The following is a 20313-nucleotide window of genomic DNA, read 5'->3' as shown; positions in this document are numbered from 1 at the left end:
CTTTTTATGCCTAACTATACTATGTCGTTTTTTAATTTTTTTTTGCCTACTATACTGTGAATTTTTTTTACTTTTTATGTCTTACTATACTATGATGTTTTTATGCCTTATTATACTATGTCGTTTTTTTACTTTTTATGCCCTACTATACTATGATGTTTTTATGCCTTACTATACTATGAAGTTCTGATTACTTTTTATGCCCTACGATCCCATGACGTTTTTTTTATTGCTTATGCCTTACCATACAATGTTGTTTTTATACCTTAGTTTACTATGATGTCTTTAAGACTTTTCATGCCCTACTATATTGTGACGTTTTTTTTTAAATTTCATGCCTTACTATACTGTGACATTTTTAAGACTTTTTATGCCTTACTATACTATGACGTTTTTATGCCTTCCTCTACTATGTCGTTTTTATGACTTTTTATGCCTAACTATACTATGTCGTTTTTTGGATTTTTTATGCCTTACTATACTTTGACGTTTTTTTTACTTTTTATGCCTTAGTATACTATGACGTTTTTAACACTTCTTATGCCTAACTTGCCTATGTTGTTTTTTTAATTTTTTATGCCTTACTATACTGTCATTTTTCTGACTTTTTATGCCTTAATATACTATGACATTTTTAACAATTTTTATGCCTTACTATACTATGACGTTTTTATGCCTTCCTCTACTATGTCGTTTTTATGACCTTTTATGCCTAACTATACTATGTTGTTTTTATGATTTTTTATGCCTTACTATACTGTGACGTTTTTTTTTACTTTTTATGCCTTAGTATACTATGACGTTTTTAACACTTTTTATGCCTAACTATACTATGTCGTTTTTTAAATTTTTTATGCCTTACTATACTATGTCATTTTTCTGACTTTTTATGCCTTACTATACTATGACTTTTAAAAGAAATTTTATGCCTTAATATAGTATGACGTTTTTGACTTTTTAGGCCTTAGTATACTATTAAGTTTTTAAACTTTTCTATGCCTTACTATACTGTGACGTTTTTATGACTTTTTATGCCTTACTATACTATGACGTTTTTATGCCTTCCTCTACTATGTCGTTTTTATGACTTTTTATGCCTAACTATACTATGTCGTTTTTTAATTTTTTTTTTACCTAATATACTGTGAAGTTTTTTTTACTTTTTATGTCTCATTATAGTATGACTTTTTTTTATCCATTTTTATGCCATACTATACTATGTTGTTTTTATGCCTTACTATACTATGTCGTTTTTTTACTTTTTATACCCTACTATACTATGTTTTTATGCCTTACTATACTATGAAGTTCTGATTACTTTTTATGGCCTACGATCCCATGACGTTTTTTTTATTGCTTATGCCTTACGATACAATGTGATTTGTATACCTTAGTATACTATGATGTCTTTAAGACTTTTCATGCCCTACTATATTGTGACGTTTTTTTTTAAGTTTTTTTGCCCCTTATGCAAATGAGCTGGATACAGACGTCCTCCTTGAAGGCAGTAGAGTGGGATCACTGAACTGTACCTACTCTACTACTCCAGTACTCTGGACATTATAGTTACAGAGAAGATAGTAAGAATACAGGTACATAAACATTTGTGAAGGAACACACACAAAGTCAATGAACATGAAAATAAAGTTTCCTCTCTTGTGTCTTGTTCAACATATATTTATTTATTAATGCTGACAGACAGGTATTGGTTCAGACAAACATGGTGGCATCAACTGTAGAACAGAACCAGGCAGAGAAGGAAATCTGTTTCAGACCTGAGACACTCTCAAAGGTCGCTCAGCTTACACACTGTCAGATTGTCCTGCTCACAGTGTTTGGCACCGCTCAGTCCATGATCACTCATTTAGCATACCACATGACACCTAATTCTGATTTAATCAATCTATGAGAAGAAGTCAAGCCATGGGTTAATATTATAAAAAAGTGCTAAAATGCCATGGAGTTTGCGTGTTGAATCATAATAAAACGATGCAAACGGAAAATTCCAACAAAAAATTAGTTTTAAAAAATCGTCTTAAATACCATATTTTCTGTAACTGAACATTTTCACCAGTTTTTCCAGATTCTTAAACATTACATGAGCACAAGTCTACAGGCATCTGTTCTACTAATCCTATTGGCTCTGGCTGTGAAGTGTTTAAAGACTGGTCACCAGTGGTTACAGGACAGAGTTTTCTAGTTTTCCACCCTGAGCATCAAAAAGCCAGTCATTGCATCAACAAAGTCAAAAGAAACTAGACTTTTCAGTAGGTATAACGGGGTCCAAACACCTTAATGCAATTCTGACCAGGAGGCTCATCAACACAAGGGGAATAAGGAAGCTGTGATAATAGGGTGCTGGTGGTGGAACACACGTCTGTACACTTGGACAGGCTACTCTCAACAATCATGAACCTTTAACCCTGAAGCAAGGCACTAAACCCCATCACCTGCTCCTACAGAGCTGCTCAGAGGCCACCAGTGGGGCAATGGGTTTTGTAAGACAGTTCCCAGAATGCAAAACAGGGGAAAGAACTGAATTTAATAAATAATTAAAACATAAGAAGTAATGAGAAATGTCATGGTGAAAGGCATCAATCTGTCTACAATCTGTAACAATAGGTAAATGCTGTAGTGCTACAATCCGTCAGTCATGGCAGTTTGTCTGTAATCACTGGTGAACACTCTTTAAACACTGGTAACCCTTATTTTGTTTTTTGTCTTTAATGCAGGTATGAGCGATGGGCAGACATGATGGGCAACAACTGTGACAGTCAGCTACAGCTAGCACACACACATTTGAAGGCTTTGTAAAGGCAAAAGCAGCATGTTTAACTAACGAGAAAAAGTCATCATAACAAGGCAAAGTGATCACTAACTGTGTTTAGATATTAAACCCAAAGTGACCAGGACTTGATTTGGTGATGAATCAGCAATTATACAGCTCGCGTCGGTTTGACATAGAGATAAAACTGTAATAAAAATAATAAAAATACTCAAGTGAGTCGCCTATGGCTGATTTTGATTCCTTTAAAAATGCTCTCTCTCTAACAGGATGATGTAAACATACTGCAAGTTCTAAACAAATACTTGGTGGTTTTTTAAAAGAAAAAAATGTTGTTATGTCTGATTCAATATTGCATGAAAACATGACCCTTATACTGTGAGTCTGGAGTTGCTCTTCTTCGTCCTGTTCAAACATAATTACATAATGACAGGCGAAAGGAATGCAGCACAACAGAAGAATGATATATCCATTTGGTTCAAATTTCTCATATTCCTGTTTGTGACTAAATAATTCCCCGACACATCTTATACAAACTACTTCCTGTAGGTCACAGGTATCGATTCAGACACTTGGGCTCAAACAATTTGAGGGAAACTTGCCATTAGAGTTGGGGTGAAGTCTGCTGCGGGTAAGGACAGATTTGTCAACGCAAAACAAGCATGGAGAGCAAATACCTCAACATGTAAAGGGACAACAAACAATGATTCTAGCTAACAGTTTGTAAGTGTGGTAATGCAACATTGATTTCAAATTTAATTACAAGCAGAATTGCTTTATCCACATATATATTTGTGATTTGTTAAAGTTATTTTGTGTTTGCAAGATATTAAAACAAACTTTTTTTTTTTTTTTTTTAAATAGTTTTAACAGAACTAGTTTACAGCCATGCTAGTGGCTCTGTTCTGTACTTGGACACAGTAGTGTATTTAGCTAAATACTAATGTTAGCATGCGATTACGCTCACAGTGATGATGCTAACATGCTGATGACAGGTTGGCAGGATTCAACTTTACCATGTTAATACAAATAGAGGTCTACTACAATGCTCATATTGGACAAATCAATATTTTTTCTTGATCTGATGGTGGCACTAGATGAAAAGTCAGAGGATCACCAAAGTTATTATGCTTCATCCTCTGGCCACAATGAATGTTCCTACAAAATTTCATGGTAATCCATCCAACAGTTATTGAGATACTTCAGTCTGGACCAAAGCAGTGGACCGACCGACAAATAGACACTAGCATGGCTAAAAATAACATGCACTGCACAACATGATTTTGTTTTTGCGAAATTTGATCTCTGCTCTCCACACAGACCTAAAGTTAATTTTTTATGTCCTTAACTTCTCTGTATCTTACAACAGGGGTAAAACTCTCAACCAAAAATGTTTGTATTCAGTTAGAATTAGTAGCCTAATTTATTGTTTCTAATTCAGCATTTTCAATGGATGCAACCTAATGGGAGCTTGCCAGCAAGCTGTATTGCCTTGATTAACACATTCATGAACTCACAATAATCATGGTGGTGAATGACAACACTAGAGCAGCAAAACACACAATCGGGCCATTCAAAACTTTGTATAAATTACTTGTGTTGCACACCGCCTTACTAAGCACCATTTCACCATCATCCATATACCAATATGAACCATATATATATATATACCATATATGGAACATCAAACAGCCATCATCAACTACTGGGTAGAGTCAAATCAGAATAATTAGATGTATAACTGTCTAAACATACAGACTGTTTTGTTACCACAGAGTCACAGTTCAATCCCTAACAGTCAATATGTCCATCCTCTATATAGAGAATGAAATAAATTGTGATTAATTACCGTTTCAAAAGTGACAATCTAAGTGGCAAATTTTAGGTGCAAGCATTTTCAAAAACTTTCTTTGTGCTGTGTGTTTCAAAACTTCTTGCAACTTATTGAATTTATCTGATCCAATAAAAATATTTATTTGGGATAAAAAAAGAAGTGTTTAGATGACCTTTCATGACCACATCAACATGTTTGTATTCAACCTATATTTGGACTACGTCAGGCATATATGTATCACTAACTTAATTCCATTTTCTAAAGTCATAATACTGGCACTGGGACATTTTACTCTCCTCCTAATGTAAGATGTGCAGAGTGTGTTTACATGCACACTGTTTTCTGAATAACACTGTAGCTCAAATCCATGTGAAAGTTGTTAGACAAACATTTCTCAGAGGCAAAACTATCCTGATACGTTAGCATAGAAAGGCTCCGCTAGCTAACTAGAAAAGTCAAATACTGACTGAAATATCAATTAAAAAAAAACTTTCATTCATGACAATTGTATATTACACTTTTGGGAAGCCTGTAGGCTAAATTAGCATGTATCACTACAAGCAAGTTTGTTCAGTCTAGGCTAGATGACCTAGATTACTTAGTAGAGCTCTTACAGTCTGACTGATAAATTGGCCAATGAAAGGCCATAATAATTTGAATATTTCACTAGTTTTGACATTTGACTCCTTCTGAATACATAATTGAAGGGTTAGGGGTTAGGGCTTTTTGCTTTTTTGCTCCCATTTATCAGCCTGGCAATTTATTGGCGAGGCTTTAACACGTATACTAAGTATCCAGTTGTGGTTAAAACTTCATAGTTTGGTATAGAGTTGAGTTGCTTACAGAGAAATGTAATCATTATGGCCATGGGCAATATTATTAGTTGATATTAGCTGATAAGTAACAGGAAGTAATAAGTCTGAGGTCACGCAGAAACAGTATTCTCATTAAATACTTTGCAGAGCGCTGACAAATTTATTTTTCAACTGTAAAATGTGTCAGGACATATCTTGATCACAGTTCTTTCATAACCAAATCTCCTTTTGTGGAGCTCCAGGCCGTACTTTTGTCAGACTCATTAAGAGGATGACTCATGCAGCTGTTGCTCTGAGTTTACCTTGTGTTCCTGGAGAAGTCTGGTAGGAACAGACAATCATGAGTGAATTTTACCTACAATATTTCATATGATTAACTGGAACTGTTTTCAAGACATCTGTGAATCAGCTATGGATTTGCTATGTGTAAAAATATTTGCAATATTTAAAGACCAAGAGGGGACCAGGGATGGAACCACCGAAGAGAAAACATCACCTACAACTACTGAAAAACTTCTAACAGTTATTCTATTGATGCTACTTTTCAAGGTAAAACAACATATCAAATACAGTGATAATCAACGGCATCAGCTGTTAGTAAAGGCTCCTTAACTGTATTTATGTAAAAATGAGAATACTGTCCAATACATTGTGATCAGAACTCTCCAATATCAATATCTGGCACAAAGATCTATCATTGGTTGGGAATTTTTGTCTCTATGGCTCCACCCACTTAAATTTAACTCAAACATTGAGATTATTTCTGAAGTTCTGCCTCAAAGAAATGTTTGAACAGCGGACACTAAAACATTCACGTCAGGAGATCCTGATGTACATATCAGATGTTTCTCAATATAGGACGTTAGTGACTATTCTCACTTTACCCTGCAGCCCGAGTGCAGGAAACTATGCAGCAGATGCATAGTGGAAGCTGCACACGAAATAGCCTCATAACACTGGTATATTCAAGTGAGCATATTCATTTTTTTTGTGATCTGGATAAGAGCAAATTTCTGAAAACAGAACGCAACGTTTCCCTGCACCAACTCAAGAATATAGTACATGACTATCCCGAATAACAGGATGTTGGAATGCATGTAAACCCACAGATACTGTAGTAAACACCAACAAATATACACCATTAGAAGCTCTATAAGCACATATTAGACTATTCACACCCTGTCTGCCACTGATGTTGAGAGAGAAGAGATGAAACAGACTGAAACTGGGCTACTGAACCACTCAACCTTCCACAGCAAGACGTTACCACTCCCTCACTGCACCGCTTTACTCACCGCTATCAGACCCACTTAATTGCTTAAGCCATTTAAACACTTTTAAATACATGTATAGAATATATACAAACAGTATGCCACCAGTTCAGACCTGAAATGCACGCTTCTGCCTGATTCCTTCCATCACTCGCAGAGAATTAGACTGGAAAAGATAAAACAAAGGATGGGGGCGGGGCGTTCTTCTGTTATTTACCAGTTTTTGCCACTCATCAGAAATTTGTCGGCCATTTTGTTTCATAGTTTTCATAGTGTGGTGGCTATTTCCTTTTCAAAGTTAGTTTTTGTCATGGTGTGTCATCACTACAGAGGTTCCACTTCAGAATAAGAGTTGTGTCTTTAAAAATGAGGTGGACACTTAGTTCTTGATTTCGAAATGACCCAACGCCATGTAACAGAAAAACATGTTTGTCCTCTTCGTAAGAATCCAGTCCAGTCCCAAAAAAATTTTAAGAGATGGTTCAACGACCACGCAGTTCAAAAGAAGTACGACAACAAAATGACCTTCGTCCTTTCTTGTTTTGTTCCCATTTATTCTGCATTTGTCCCCTCTGTCACTCTATAAAGCACTTTGTGACAAGCCTGTTTATTAAAAGCGCTTTTTTTAAAATAAATCTGAATCAATCGCAGAGTCCTGGTACAATACAGTTAATGAGGAGAGGAGAAGTGAAAACAGATCATCCATAAATGATGTACGAGTTGTTGAATGTGGTTTCCGTGTTGATTGCCAAGCCGGTTGCCAGGAAGACACACAAGGAGGATTCTGGGTATTACAGAAGGTGCATTCTGGGATTGGTTATTGACTGACGGAGCTCTAGGCTGCTGGCAAATGGTAGATGAGGGATTGCTTTTCCTCTTTGTATGTCACCCTCCTCGTCCTCTCTCTCTTACAGTTGTCATCCTTGATATTCTTTTAGTTTTCCCCCGCCGTTCCCTGTCTGTGCAGTAAATGGTTGATTGGAATAAAATACAGCCCCGGTCAGAATGAAGGCAGAGCTCCTCCTCTTTGAGTCACAGAAAGGAGGTAGGAAGTAGCAGCAGTCTAGGAGGGTTTGGGAGTCTTCAGGGCATCCACTTTGGTCTCCAAGTCTGTAATCTGTGGAAACAACAACATAGTGGATGATAACTAAACACATATGAACTATATCAATCTTTAAAAGTGACTTGTTTCGCGATTAAGGGCTCAGTGCATTTTGGGGGTGTCAGGACACGTTTAGGATCAGAAAGAATACGTTATAGCTGGGCATTGAGTTTTTGTCATCACAATAATACATACAATAATCTGTAATTAAACAGTGCTATAAGTAAAATAAAAGTGTGGTCTTTTCATGTTGATTTTTTTTTACATTTCAGAAATTATTTTTAAAAGTTTCTCACTTCTTTAAAAGTAACAGTTCTATTCTGTCTGGAGACATCACTAGAAATTTGAACCTGGACAACCTTTATCACATAATGTTGCTCATCGCAGCCACATCACACTGTGGAGCTCCAGGCTGTACTTTCCCTCAGACTCATTAAAACGATGATTCACACACAGTTGATGCTCTCAGTCCCCTGGTAGGACTGGTAGGAACGGACAGTCATGACTGAGTTATTCATGTTTTTCATGGGAACTGTTTTCAACGCGGCTGTGGATCAGCACTGGATTTGCTATGTGAGAAAATATTTGCAATATTTAAAAGACCAACAGTAGACCACTGAAGAGAGAACATCACCCACAACGACTGAACACAAACTTCTGACGGATAAAATTGTCTTCTTTGTAACTTGGGTAAACAAACTCTTACAAACCAGGGGAACCCGTTTGGATAAGCGTTGTGCTTCAAGCTCCGTGTGAGAAAATGCAAATATAAACACAATAGAAAAACAAGGTGAAATTAGAAGTGTATTTTATTTACCTTTTCCTGCAGGTTGTCCGTCTCTTCTTTGTGTGTTGCCTCGCTCTCTTCTTGCGCCCGACGCTGTGCTGTCTCCTTCTTCAGGTACTCGATCTCCCTACAGTGCACACACACAAACACAAACACATTAAAGTTTTGGTATCATTTACTCCTCTCAGACCTTTGTTTTGTCCCTCCTTCCTTACTTCTGCTGGTATTCTTTGATCAGTCTCTTGGCTTTGCTGTATTTCCTCTCGAGGGTTTGGTACTGAGCCTGGGTTTCTTTCAGGTGTTCATCCACCGCCTGGAAACACACACGCACAAACACACACACACACACACACACACACACACACACACACACACACATACAGACAGACACTGTCAGTAAATGAAAACAACTAGTTTCTGAGAGACTATAAACCCATCAGTAGGGCTTTGGCACTGATTTCCTATATCAATTCGATTCTAACTATGTGTCTCATATTGTCTGTATTAAGCAACTCATTAACTGAAATTAGTTGGAACAGTATGGACAATAGGGACAGTAACTCATACACACAAGTGGAGAAAGTTATGGTTTGTTTGGGCATGGAACATCTTATGAGGTCGGTAAATTTTTATCTTTCTTTATAGCTACAATATTTTCTAAAGCTAACCATAGGCAGCGCCAGGACGTCACACCTGGGGAGAATACGAGTCAGCAGTTCTCAAACATTATGAATTTGTGGGGGAGCGGGTTGTCTTAGGTGTGCAGTGTTTGGGTCATACAGCCCAGGTGCAAAAGGACAGGATGAGGTGAGCAGAGATATAATGGTCTGGTTATTATTAAACGTGTCAGCCAGTCACACCTCTGGTCTCAAAGCGCTGACGACTCAACAAACTGAAGAATCGGCTTCTGTCTTATGTGGTCTGGATGTTGCACAGCTGCATGACTTGAACCCACAACATGTCGTTGTTTTTTTTATAACAGTTGATTAATGGCAATAGAAATGATGAACAAAATGTCTGGTGAAGCTTCTTATAGGATTCTATCAATCTAACGCTCTTTCAGTCTTTCTTCTACTGTATCTCAGGTCAAATCACAGCAGTGTTTGCACCAATACGCATTTCATAAACAGGACCAATGGAAAAAAAAGAAGGGTGGTGACGCACAGGATTAATGAGCTCCAGTAATCCGATGTCTCCGGTATGATGCAGAATACTGAGCTCTGACTGACCATTCTGTGTGTAGAGGTGTGTGTGTGTGTGTGTGTGTGTGTGTGTAGTCTGCAGCAGCTTGGTGTCATTTTCAGGTGATTTAATCGAGGTAAACACGGTGGATGGTTGTGCATAATGGCAGTGTGCCCTGGTGTGGCACTTCTGAAAACAGAAGATTTAAGATTTATCAACATGTCTGTTGTCGTGCTGTAAATAATCAGGAAAAAAACCAAACCTTTGATTCATGAGTCACCTCCTTCGCTTTCATTGTTTATTCTCTAATAAATTACCTTACACAGGGACTGTGCCTCCATCCAGTAGCCCTCCAGTTTCTCCATCCTCTCTTTACTGTCCCGGATGTTTTGCTCCAACTGAGCGCGCTCCATCCGCCAACGCAACTTATCCTGCTCTGCGTGAGCCAGCTGGAGGCGAGGGGGTCAGCGAGGGAGGGAGGAGGTGGCATGTGGGAGGTAGAGCAAACGTTAAATCATCGTTCAGCCAGAAAAAGAACTGATGTTATGCTAGTGTACATTCTCCACTGCAGTACAGTATCACCTGGTTATTTCAGTGCATCTCATTTCTGCTTGTTAAGATTGGATTGAACGTTAAGTCGTCTTACCTTTCTCTTTAGCAGCTGGATCTCCGCCTGGGTTACTGCATGTTTAATCTGGAGCTACAGCCACAGAGAGAGAGTATAAAAAGAAAGATGAAAACCGATAAGGCTAAAACTGGGGAACAGATAAACTACGAGAGAAATAAATGAATAAAACAATTACACTCAGGATCTAAATGATCGAAATCACAGATAATACCTCCTTGAATTTGTGGGCCAGCTTCTCGGGGTCCAGCTCCACAGGAGACAACATTTCCTGGTTCTCCGCCAGGTCGAAAACCTCAATGGAGTTTGGAAACACAGGACTCATCTCCTCCTCTTCGTCTGTCGCATATTCACCCGTCTGCAGGAAGAGATGTGGATAGATAAAAATAAAAAAAAAATTTAATAATTGCAATACTTTGCAATTATTAAATTTAATTGCAAAGGGTTTTTATTTTAATATTTTTTGTATTGTGCATTTGCTTTCTTGCTGAGAGAGAGATGAAAAAAAAAATTGATACCACTCTCCTACGCATGATGTAAATATGAAGCAGCAGCCAGTTAGCTTATCTAAGCATCTTTCTCTTAACAAAACAGGGAGAAAAGGAATCAGAAATCGGCCTACATGCACCAAAAAAGCTAACATGTCTTACATTTTGTTTCATTTCTGTACAAAAAACAAAATGTACAAATGACACATGGCTTTACAGTAGTGTTAATGAGCTTTTGAAGTGTTGGTAGGCCGATTTTGTCACCTTTGTGCTAAGCTAAGCTAGCTGTTTTCACCATTTCCTGTTTTGGTGATAAGCAAACCAGCAGCTAGCGTTAGCTTGGGAGTGGTATCGAGAAAGTATTTCCCAAAACGTCAAACAAATTCCTTAAAATGTAACTTGAGGATAACAGCAATATCAAACTCCCAGTTCCGGTCCTTTCTCTCTTTATAAGCTGCTGTATAATTTAATTTGAAGGAGCATATGTCAAATAAAATGGTATAAATGGCAGCTAGCCTGAAGCAGACCACATAGGTATTAAATTACAAATGAACTGAAAGAAGAAAGCTCTTGCTGGTGGTTCAGACTTCACCTTCTGAAGTGTAACCACCTCCCACTCAAAGGTTCAACACAATCGATAACAGTCTGCCAATCATTTGTCTTCTTCTTCTCCTCTACATTACAAAATAAATGATCTTTACATTAACTCATATCTGTCCAGCTTGACAGCAACTTGACTGCTGACAAAAATGCAGTAACGAAAATGTAGTATCGCACTTATATATATCATTCTACTCTATTCAACGACGAGCTAGCTTTCTAACTGCATCTGCAATTAGGCAACATCGAACCTGACTGCATGCCGTCTACATCAGTATCCTCTGCTGAATCGTTCACTCACAAGTCCCCCGACATCGTACAAGAGCAATAGTAAAATCCTGCCGCCCTCCTTTAAATGTATATATTCTACATTCAGTGTGCACTGTGAATTATTATGCGTTATAACCTACATCTAATTTATGTAATATCATTTATTTGTATATATTAATTTATGATTTGGTCGGATTCTTTGTTCGTTGATTTTTAAGTAGTTCAAGAAATTCTATCATGAACTCTTTGGCTCATCTTTGGACAGTGTTTATGTTGTATAAATAACAGGACAGGCTGGTGGTTGTAATCCCTGTTTAGATGAATGATGAGCTGGGCTGCAGCCAGGATTTGAAGGAGACCATTATGGGTAGTAAATGTGACTGTCTTCAATGCTATGGTGCTGGACTGGTCATAAGGAATAGCAGCTGTTCAGTTGCACTGGACTACCTTATTTAATGTCTAGTAGAATTTACATTCAGTTACATTCAGAAGAAGTAAATATATTTCAGTGGTTAACTGTAATATCCTTTTCATGGTTCTGAAACACTCCAGCATTATGTGGTAACTGTTGTAGTGTCTGACTGTGTGTTACCCTCTCTGGCCACAAGATGGAGAAGTTGGGCTGAGTTGGAAACTACAGGCCACGTGGTGGCATACAGACGACATTTTGTCATACACACACAGAAAGAGACACAACACAACACAATGTATCTTTCTCTAGTCTCTCTCTCTCTCAATCCTCCCTCTCTCGATTTCCCGCACCGAATGAAGACTCAAGCTGACACAGCAACATCAGCTGAAGATGTTCTGAGTTAATAAATGTGGCTTGAAAAAAGCTGCTCCATAAACACACGTCTGAGAACCTTAGGATTTTTTTAGGTCTTGTTTTATTCAGTCTTGTGTATGTTTGTGTGACACTGTGTGTGTGTGTGTGTGTGTGTGTGTGTGTGTGTGTGTGTGTGTTAGACGTAGCATGTACCTCTTCATCATCGTCCATGTACTGTTTGTATCTCTGCTCCATCATCTCTCTCTGCCATCTCTCCTGTTCCAGAGTCTGCTGGATCAGCTGAGCCACTTCGCTCTGCTCCCCCGGCTTCTCTCGGCCAATCACAAACCTGGAAAACATTCAACACGCACCAGTAATAAACCTGAAAATATTCAAATTCCGTCAATCAAGTTAAAGAACTCAAAACACACAGTTATGAATGTGAGAAGTTCAAACACAGAGCAACTGTAAACCTGAAAACATTTCACACCCTTAAATCACAAACATTAAAACCATCAAACTGCAAACCAGAGCACAAAAAACATGCACACAACACAAACCTGAACATTTCAGCACATACCAAAGAAAAACCTGAAAAATATGCAGCTTATATCACAAATCTGCAAATAAATACATTTCTTTTTGTAGATTTAGCAAATCCAATGATCTATTAAGGAAAGAGAGAGAGTAGTGTGTGTGTGTGTGTGTGTGTGTGTGTCGTGTGACAGACCTGACAGTGCCGGTGGTATTGCGGAGGACGGAAGCAGCAAAGCTCTGAGTGACGCCGACGAGGCTGGTCCCATCAACCTCCACTATCAGATCATTCACCTGGATCCTTCAAACACACACACACACACACATATGGAGAATTTACTTGCGTGGAAACAGAGGAATGAACGGAGCACTGCATTAAACATACATGGTTATTTCATATTATCGACACATGGAGACAAACATTGGAGGTTGCCACTTGCAATCACCCAGTTTAACTTTAAAGTATTTGAAACCCAACTAAGAAGAACGCTACAAAAAACTACCAATGCCTTCAGTTGGTTCGTCTGTCACATGATCATTGTCTCGTAGGTCGTACTGGTTCCTCGGGAGTCTCACCTCCAGCCACTCAGTTAATGCTAAGCTTGGCTAAACATTATCTCAACCTCCGTCAGTCTTCCCAACTCACCTTGATAAAGACGGCAAAGAAGCGTCATTTCCCAAAATGTTCAACTATTTCTCGACCATGCTTTTTCTTTTCAGTCAGATTTCTACACGTCATTGATAAGACGATTGATGAGATAAGTTTGATAAAGAGCTCCAGTGTGAACCATGTATAGACAGACCGTGTTTAGACAGCAGAAGACCTTACCTGCCGTCTCTCTGCGCAGCTCCACCCTCGGTGACCGTCTTAACGAAGATCCCCAGTTTCTCCAGACCCATGTCAGCTCCTGCACCCATACCTATGATACTGATACCCAGACCATCACTGTCTGAGAGACAAACACACACACACACACACACACACACACACACACACACACACACACACAGAGAGAGAGAGAGAGAGACACACAATATAAATATTGAAAATGAAAGTATTGATGTGTATCTTGAATTATAGTATTATAGTATAATGTCGCAGTGTTTCTCAAATTAAAACATAGAGCAAATAAATAATAAAAAATAAAAATAAAAAGGAATCATGTAGCTGAACACACTCATGATGTTCTTTCTAAAATGGAAATCAAATGTCAAAATTGTCAAAAGTTCCTACAAATGTGTTGCACTTGCAGGTTTCTTTGCTTTCAGCTTGTGTCCAGTTAAACACCACGGAGTCTGGAGACTGGGCCGCTCTCCATCATGTGAAGCCTCCGTCTAGTTCTTTTATTCTGTTTTGGCTCATTATCTTGCAGGAGGATGAACCTCTAACCGACCAGTCTGTCTTCCTCTGTCACAGTCCTACTTCCTGCAGCACAGTACTGTCCTAACAACGCATCGGAGGGTGAAGTAACACAGTTTGTTCCGGCGCTGCCTTCGTACAGACAGAGGGGTTTGTCAGTAATCAACACGTAGGAATCGTTTGCATCAACTTTCTTTATTAACTTCCACTGCTGCGGGAAAGCTGGACGTTCACTGATTCCTTCATCTCTTAAAGATTTACATGATTTTTCTTTACACTGGGCAGTTTACCACTTACCTTTGTTTAACGTCAATCACTCGACTTGAGCTGCTAAAATTTCAATAAAAACTGGAAAAATAAGGGAATATAATAAGGTTCTAAAACTTTTGACCAGGACTGTATATCCTTATTCTTAAGAATCATATTATTACATGTAATCAGAAATATACATTGTATAGATTCAGAGATCACTGCTCAGTAGACCGATGTATTCATTTGTGGTTTATCCATATTGTACCCTTATAGTAAGTGTGCTGCGGCAGTCAAACCAATAATATATTATGTCCATTTTCTATTTTACTAAACATTGGTGAGTATTAGTTATTATGCTGTTCTGAGAGCAGCCGTCATGGATGGTTGCTGGTTCAAATCCATTGCCTCTAGAATTACTAGCTGCTAATTAGGCTAATCCGCGCTAAATTTAATCCCATAAAAGGATAATGGAGTTGTCCGCTAACAGCACCCTGTCAGTTATTGTGTGCACATGTGTGTGTGTGTGTGTGTACCTTTCTCCAGCTCAACGGGAAACAGGTCCAGCTTCTCGACTCTCTTCTCCAGCTCGTACTCGGCCGAGGCCGCCATGGGGTCGACATCATCGTTACGTCGATCATAGTCTTCGTTAGAGTAGGTGGTAAAGACCTACACACGGGGCAAAGATCAAAGGTCAGATGGCCTCAGTCTCTCATTTTTTGCATAACTCCTAATGACCTGTTATACAAACCAGTGATTTTCTACATAGTGAACAGGGGCATTCAGAAGGTTCCAGCTAACAATGACACAGTCAAACACACTTCCCATGTTATAAACAGTTGTACAGTGGTTCCTCATTGCATATCATTAGCACACATGTGCTTGTCAGCCAATAAGTGACCTGTAATTAACCAGCTCTACTACCTCCAATAGCTCAAATACCAGCACTGTCAGTGTGGCAGCATGTCTCCATTTGACCGCAGGGATGTTCAGAGGCTGAAAGAGGCTCCATCCCACTCTGGCAACTGTACATTTAAAAGACTGGACCAGCAGCTGGTCTGCACCAGTTTGCACTTATATTCCATTAGAAGGAAGAGAACGCAGGAGAATAACCTACATGATAGAGATCTGCAACATTTTCCCTCTTATGGGATATAATCACAAAATACAGGTATATATTTCAGCTTTTCCCTCCTCCCAACTCTTCTCCCGCTCTTTATCCCCCCCGCCCCCAAATCTCCTCCAAAAAAGGTCAGGAGAATCTGTCTCCCTGCTGACCATCTCTGTGATCACGTGGCTTGGTTTCCACAGCAACCACAGGCTTGCCCAGCATGGGTTTGGCAGGGGCACTGATTTGCTCTCTCTCCCTGTCCCTGTCTGGCAGATATGCTAATGTGTGTGTGTGTGTGTGTGTGTGTGTGTGATATACATAGAGAGACAGAGCCAAAGGCTTCTATGTGTAGGAGGTGCTTGTTACAGGATTAACATACCCCTGAATGTAGAAGACAGGCGTGTACACACACAAACACACACACACACACACACACACACACACACACACACACACACACACACACACACTCTGACAAACAGGGTCTGAGGGTGTGATTGTTAAACTCCTTCCTGTTGTCATAGTTCCTTCCTGTTGAGTAACTTTAAAGCTGTGCCTGTGCGTGTGCATGAAGCTTCAGAGCGTTCCCAGCAGACATCAGGAACACACAATCTCTCAATCTCAGTCTAAGACCGGTTTATTTTACCAACATCTGTTCACATTTTGCCTGGTGGGCAACAATAAAAATATTCCCAATTACCTGTTAGTAGTTCCTGTGACTTTGACACTGAAGAAAACATGATGATTCTCAGGTAAGTTCTGGAGTTATTCCTTTGCAATGTACATACGAAATAATGCAATCAAATCAAATTGAATATAAAAATATGTTTAACATGGCTGTGTGTTCAGATTAGACACATTTATGACGATTAAGTGTCAGTTTGTCAGGTTATAGCAGCATAACTAACCTCCATGAGCTGTGTCACAACAACTTCTGCTGCTGTAAATGTTGATAAATGGACACAATAATATTACAAAAAGCATTTCATCGCTTATTTGTGACAGTTTGCAAGTGTTTTGACTTTTAAAATGTGTACATGGTATGGGGGCATCTGGGGGTCTAAGAACTGAAACAAACTGACCCGGTTTACAAACTCGGCCTGTGAAATTATTGGGAGAGAGCAGAAACAGCTGGAGTGTGTATAGAGACTGCAGATGAAACAGAAAACTTGCGTGTTATCCTTTGTATCCATTCTTTAAAAGAATTCACAGAACTGCCCTCGGGAACACGCTGTAGAGCCGCAACAGCAACCAAAAACATTTACATAAAGTCCTTTATACCAAGTGCAATCAAAACATCATTCACACTAGAATCATGTCCATTATTGTTGTTTGTTCTGTGCCTGTTGTTCAATAAATATCATCATTATATAATATTTATGGTGTTTATACCATTTTCTTTTTCAGATAACTAGTCTATATCATGCATCTGGACTTTATTTTGTTGCTGCAACACTTTGATTTGACAGTAGGTTATAAACTTCACCATTACTGAACTGTGAAATTGACAATAGTTCAAAAAGTTCAAAATGAACAAACCTATGTGCAGTGAAATGCACTAAACAATCAGCCCTCATCAACGACACAGCTGAACTGGAACTGAATTGGTGGAAAAACAAGATATGGACATTATAAAAGAGGTCAAATGTCAAAAACACTTGGGAGCATCAGGTCAGTGTGTGAGTGCCTTTTTCCTGACACAAGTCTATAGAACAGATCAGATAATAATAGATATTTAGTTTCATTAGAAACATTGCTATCAACACTGGCTAACAATAAGGACAACCAATGAACACCAGGGCCTAAGGTAACATCTTTAAATCAAGTGAACGTAAAAGGCATTCAGTTTACAGAGAAATAAAACTGAGGAAAGCAGCAGCTCGTCACTTCAGTCACAAGACTGACATCAAGGTTTTATGCTTTTATTGCTACAATAAAATACATGTTAGCTTGGCTCTGCTCATGTGATGCTCTGGAACAAATTAGCTTAGCTCCCATTGCAGAGCCTGAGATGGACAACGTTTGATGAACATGAACTAAATGCTAATAATAATAATAATAATAAAGACGTTCACATTTTTGATTGAGAAATGTCTTCAACGATGAATTGATTATACAGTAAAATGTTTGTCAATTAATTCATTCAAAGAAACAAAACAAACAAAAACAACAACTAATCAATACTACACTTGAACAGTGAAGTCAGTGTTCAGATTGAACTTTATTTATCCCCACAGGCACTTAACATCATAAATAGACTGTTTATTGATTCAAATATGCCAGAAAGGGGCATTAATGACTTGTCGTGAACGGTTATATATAAACACAGCCTTCTGCATCCTGACTTTAAGATGTTTGGGTGGACTGGATCAAATACAAGGTAGAAGAACTTTTTCTTTTTTCTTTTTTTTTCTTACAACGCTGCCTCTTGAATGACAGCCTCTGCATAATCTGGCCCATCAAACACGAGCCACTGCTCCACTGGGCCAAAGCCAAGCCACAGAGAGCTCCAGCAGGAGGCAGGGTGAACCTCCAACAACAAGGCTGTGCTGCCTCTCTGCTCTCGTGGTTCTTTGTTTGTTGCTGCGAGTTGTGTCTTGACTCAAGGCCACATTAAATTACAACCAATCAAACACTCTAAAGAAAATTCAGGTCATCACATCAACAGCTGGATGGTGAGAGTGAAAAGTGTCTGTCTGTTAGACAGTAATCAGGACATCTGGGCAGGAGGGCTCACAGACTGTCAGTGTGGCCTGCAGCTGCTGTAATGACTGAACACATTTTAGCACCAAGTGTCATGTGTCTATGTGATGCTATAATTTAAATCTAAACTGACGGGTTATGCCACAATAACAAAAAAACAACAGTTACCACATAAGCAACGATAAAGAAACAAACAAAAAAAAAAAAAATGAAATAAACACTGCAGCTAAAAACAGAAGCAGGCTAATCCATGTAGGCTGAGCAGTGAATTAGCCTGAGTCACTACGGTCAGGTGGATGTCAGACAGGTAACTGCATTCAACGGCAAGGCGGCTACCAGATAGTATTGTCCCTCAGGTTTTACGGGCACGAAACACAGCTTTACATTAGAGGAGCATTAACCCATTTTAAACAGAGATCCCACTTTACTGGCTGGCTACCAAGAAGTAGCCTGGCTCTTAAAACCCTGTCAAACTGCAAGTTGTGGTTTTTCACTTTGGTTTTTGTATGAATTAAAGAAACAAAATACAAAGTGTTACTACAACAGAAAACAACTTACTTATTAACTATTTTGATCAATTGTCTAAAGGGGTTATTTGTTCGTTTTCTCTGCCGTCAAACGTAATTTGTTGCCGGGAGCAGGTGGAGGTGATTGTCGCTTGACAAGAGCTTCGGTCATCGTTGTGTTTACAAGACTAGAGGTTATAATACTCCCTCTGAGCAGCGCTACACTTCAGGGCAGATTGGAGGCTACAGTGAATCTCTATCAGAAAGTGACGAGACCGGCCGGGGATAGCGCGTTAGCATGCTAACTTCAGTAGAAAAAAAACCCAACAACAACACAAAACAAGCTACATGATTGTATCACCCATTGTCCCTTTCACTATTTTATAATGTTTTATAGACTAAGCTAATAATCAATTAATCAAGAAATTAAGATAATTATTCGTTGTGCAGCTTAGATGGATGGGGTTCAGTCACAGTGGCCTTGTAATCTGTAACTGTGTACCACATACTGTATGTCTCCAATAGATTTTGTCACTTCTCTGCAATGTAACAAGATTTTCATTTTTGTAAATTCAACTGAGCGAAGTCGAGGTAATGTGATCTGACTTTCTTTTCCAACAAATCTCTCAACACGTAAAGGTGGGATCGGTGTGAAATGTACATCCCACCTGGTATTAACCACGTCAGTTTTGGTGACACGATCTCTGGATTTCTGGCCAACGTGCTGATCCAGGGAGCTCCTGAGACACAGGAGCTGTCAGGGATTCACCGTTATTCATGCTAACGGGCAGGGCTCAAGGCTCATGGGATACGCTGTTTCAGTCATCTTTGCCAGATTGTCGAAATGGACCGAAAAAACCACTATTGCACAGTTTATGCAACACAGGCCCTCTGATGTGCTTTGGTAAGTATTTGAAAAATGTTTCTAGCCGTGCAGATGTGCATGTCATAAAGCTGGAACACAGTATGAAGCAGGCGTCAGCAAAGAAGATAAAATTAAGTTCTGACAGATGGACGACGAGAAAAATTCAGACTGAGTCATATCTGGTGGTGACAAGTCTTCGGGCGTTGGCATTCTCCTGGGTTATAATTTGGTGGAGCTGAGGGAGACGCTGGCAGAAGAAACCCTCTCTAGGATGTACATTTCAAGCCAATCCCACCTCTATCTCATGTTCGGGCACTGATGGCACTGTAGTAGGAGGCCAGGTAACAGGTCTTCAGATGAAGAGAGAATTTGATGACTAATTTGAACTAGTTGAAAAAATTTAGTTGAATTTGCCATGTAATCCTACAAAAAGGCTTTATACAACTTTGATGCAGCGGTA

The 20313-nt window shown here is 39.0% G+C and overlaps 1 protein-coding gene across 2 annotated transcripts in view; it reads right to left on the bottom strand.

Moving 5' to 3' along the window:
- Nucleotides 1–1656: 1656 nt before the first annotated feature.
- LOC111662454 (neurabin-2-like) overlaps nucleotides 1657–20313 on the bottom strand; it is a 30147-nt gene continuing 11490 nt past the window's right edge. For both annotated transcript variants that reach the window (XM_023416314.2, XM_087176646.1), the window contains 10 exons: nucleotides 15205–15337; nucleotides 13889–14009; nucleotides 13256–13360; nucleotides 12739–12874; nucleotides 10616–10759; nucleotides 10423–10476; nucleotides 10094–10225; nucleotides 8810–8907; nucleotides 8625–8721; nucleotides 1657–7822 (listed from right to left, as the gene is read on the bottom strand). In XM_023416314.2, the coding sequence (XP_023272082.1) occupies nucleotides 7769–7822; nucleotides 8625–8721; nucleotides 8810–8907; nucleotides 10094–10225; nucleotides 10423–10476; nucleotides 10616–10759; nucleotides 12739–12874; nucleotides 13256–13360; nucleotides 13889–14009; nucleotides 15205–15337 (1074 nt within the window). In that variant the 3' untranslated portion in view covers nucleotides 1657–7768. The remainder of the gene's footprint in view (nucleotides 7823–8624; nucleotides 8722–8809; nucleotides 8908–10093; nucleotides 10226–10422; nucleotides 10477–10615; nucleotides 10760–12738; nucleotides 12875–13255; nucleotides 13361–13888; nucleotides 14010–15204; nucleotides 15338–20313) is intronic.

The sequence above is a fragment of the Seriola lalandi genome, unplaced genomic scaffold (assembly GCF_002814215.2).
Source record: "Seriola lalandi dorsalis isolate HSWRI2012SDOR001 ecotype SW California unplaced genomic scaffold, Sedor1 jcf7180002054563, whole genome shotgun sequence".
Classification (NCBI taxonomy): domain Eukaryota; kingdom Metazoa; phylum Chordata; class Actinopteri; order Carangiformes; family Carangidae; genus Seriola; species Seriola lalandi.
This window is presented reverse-complemented; position numbering and strand designations above follow the sequence as displayed.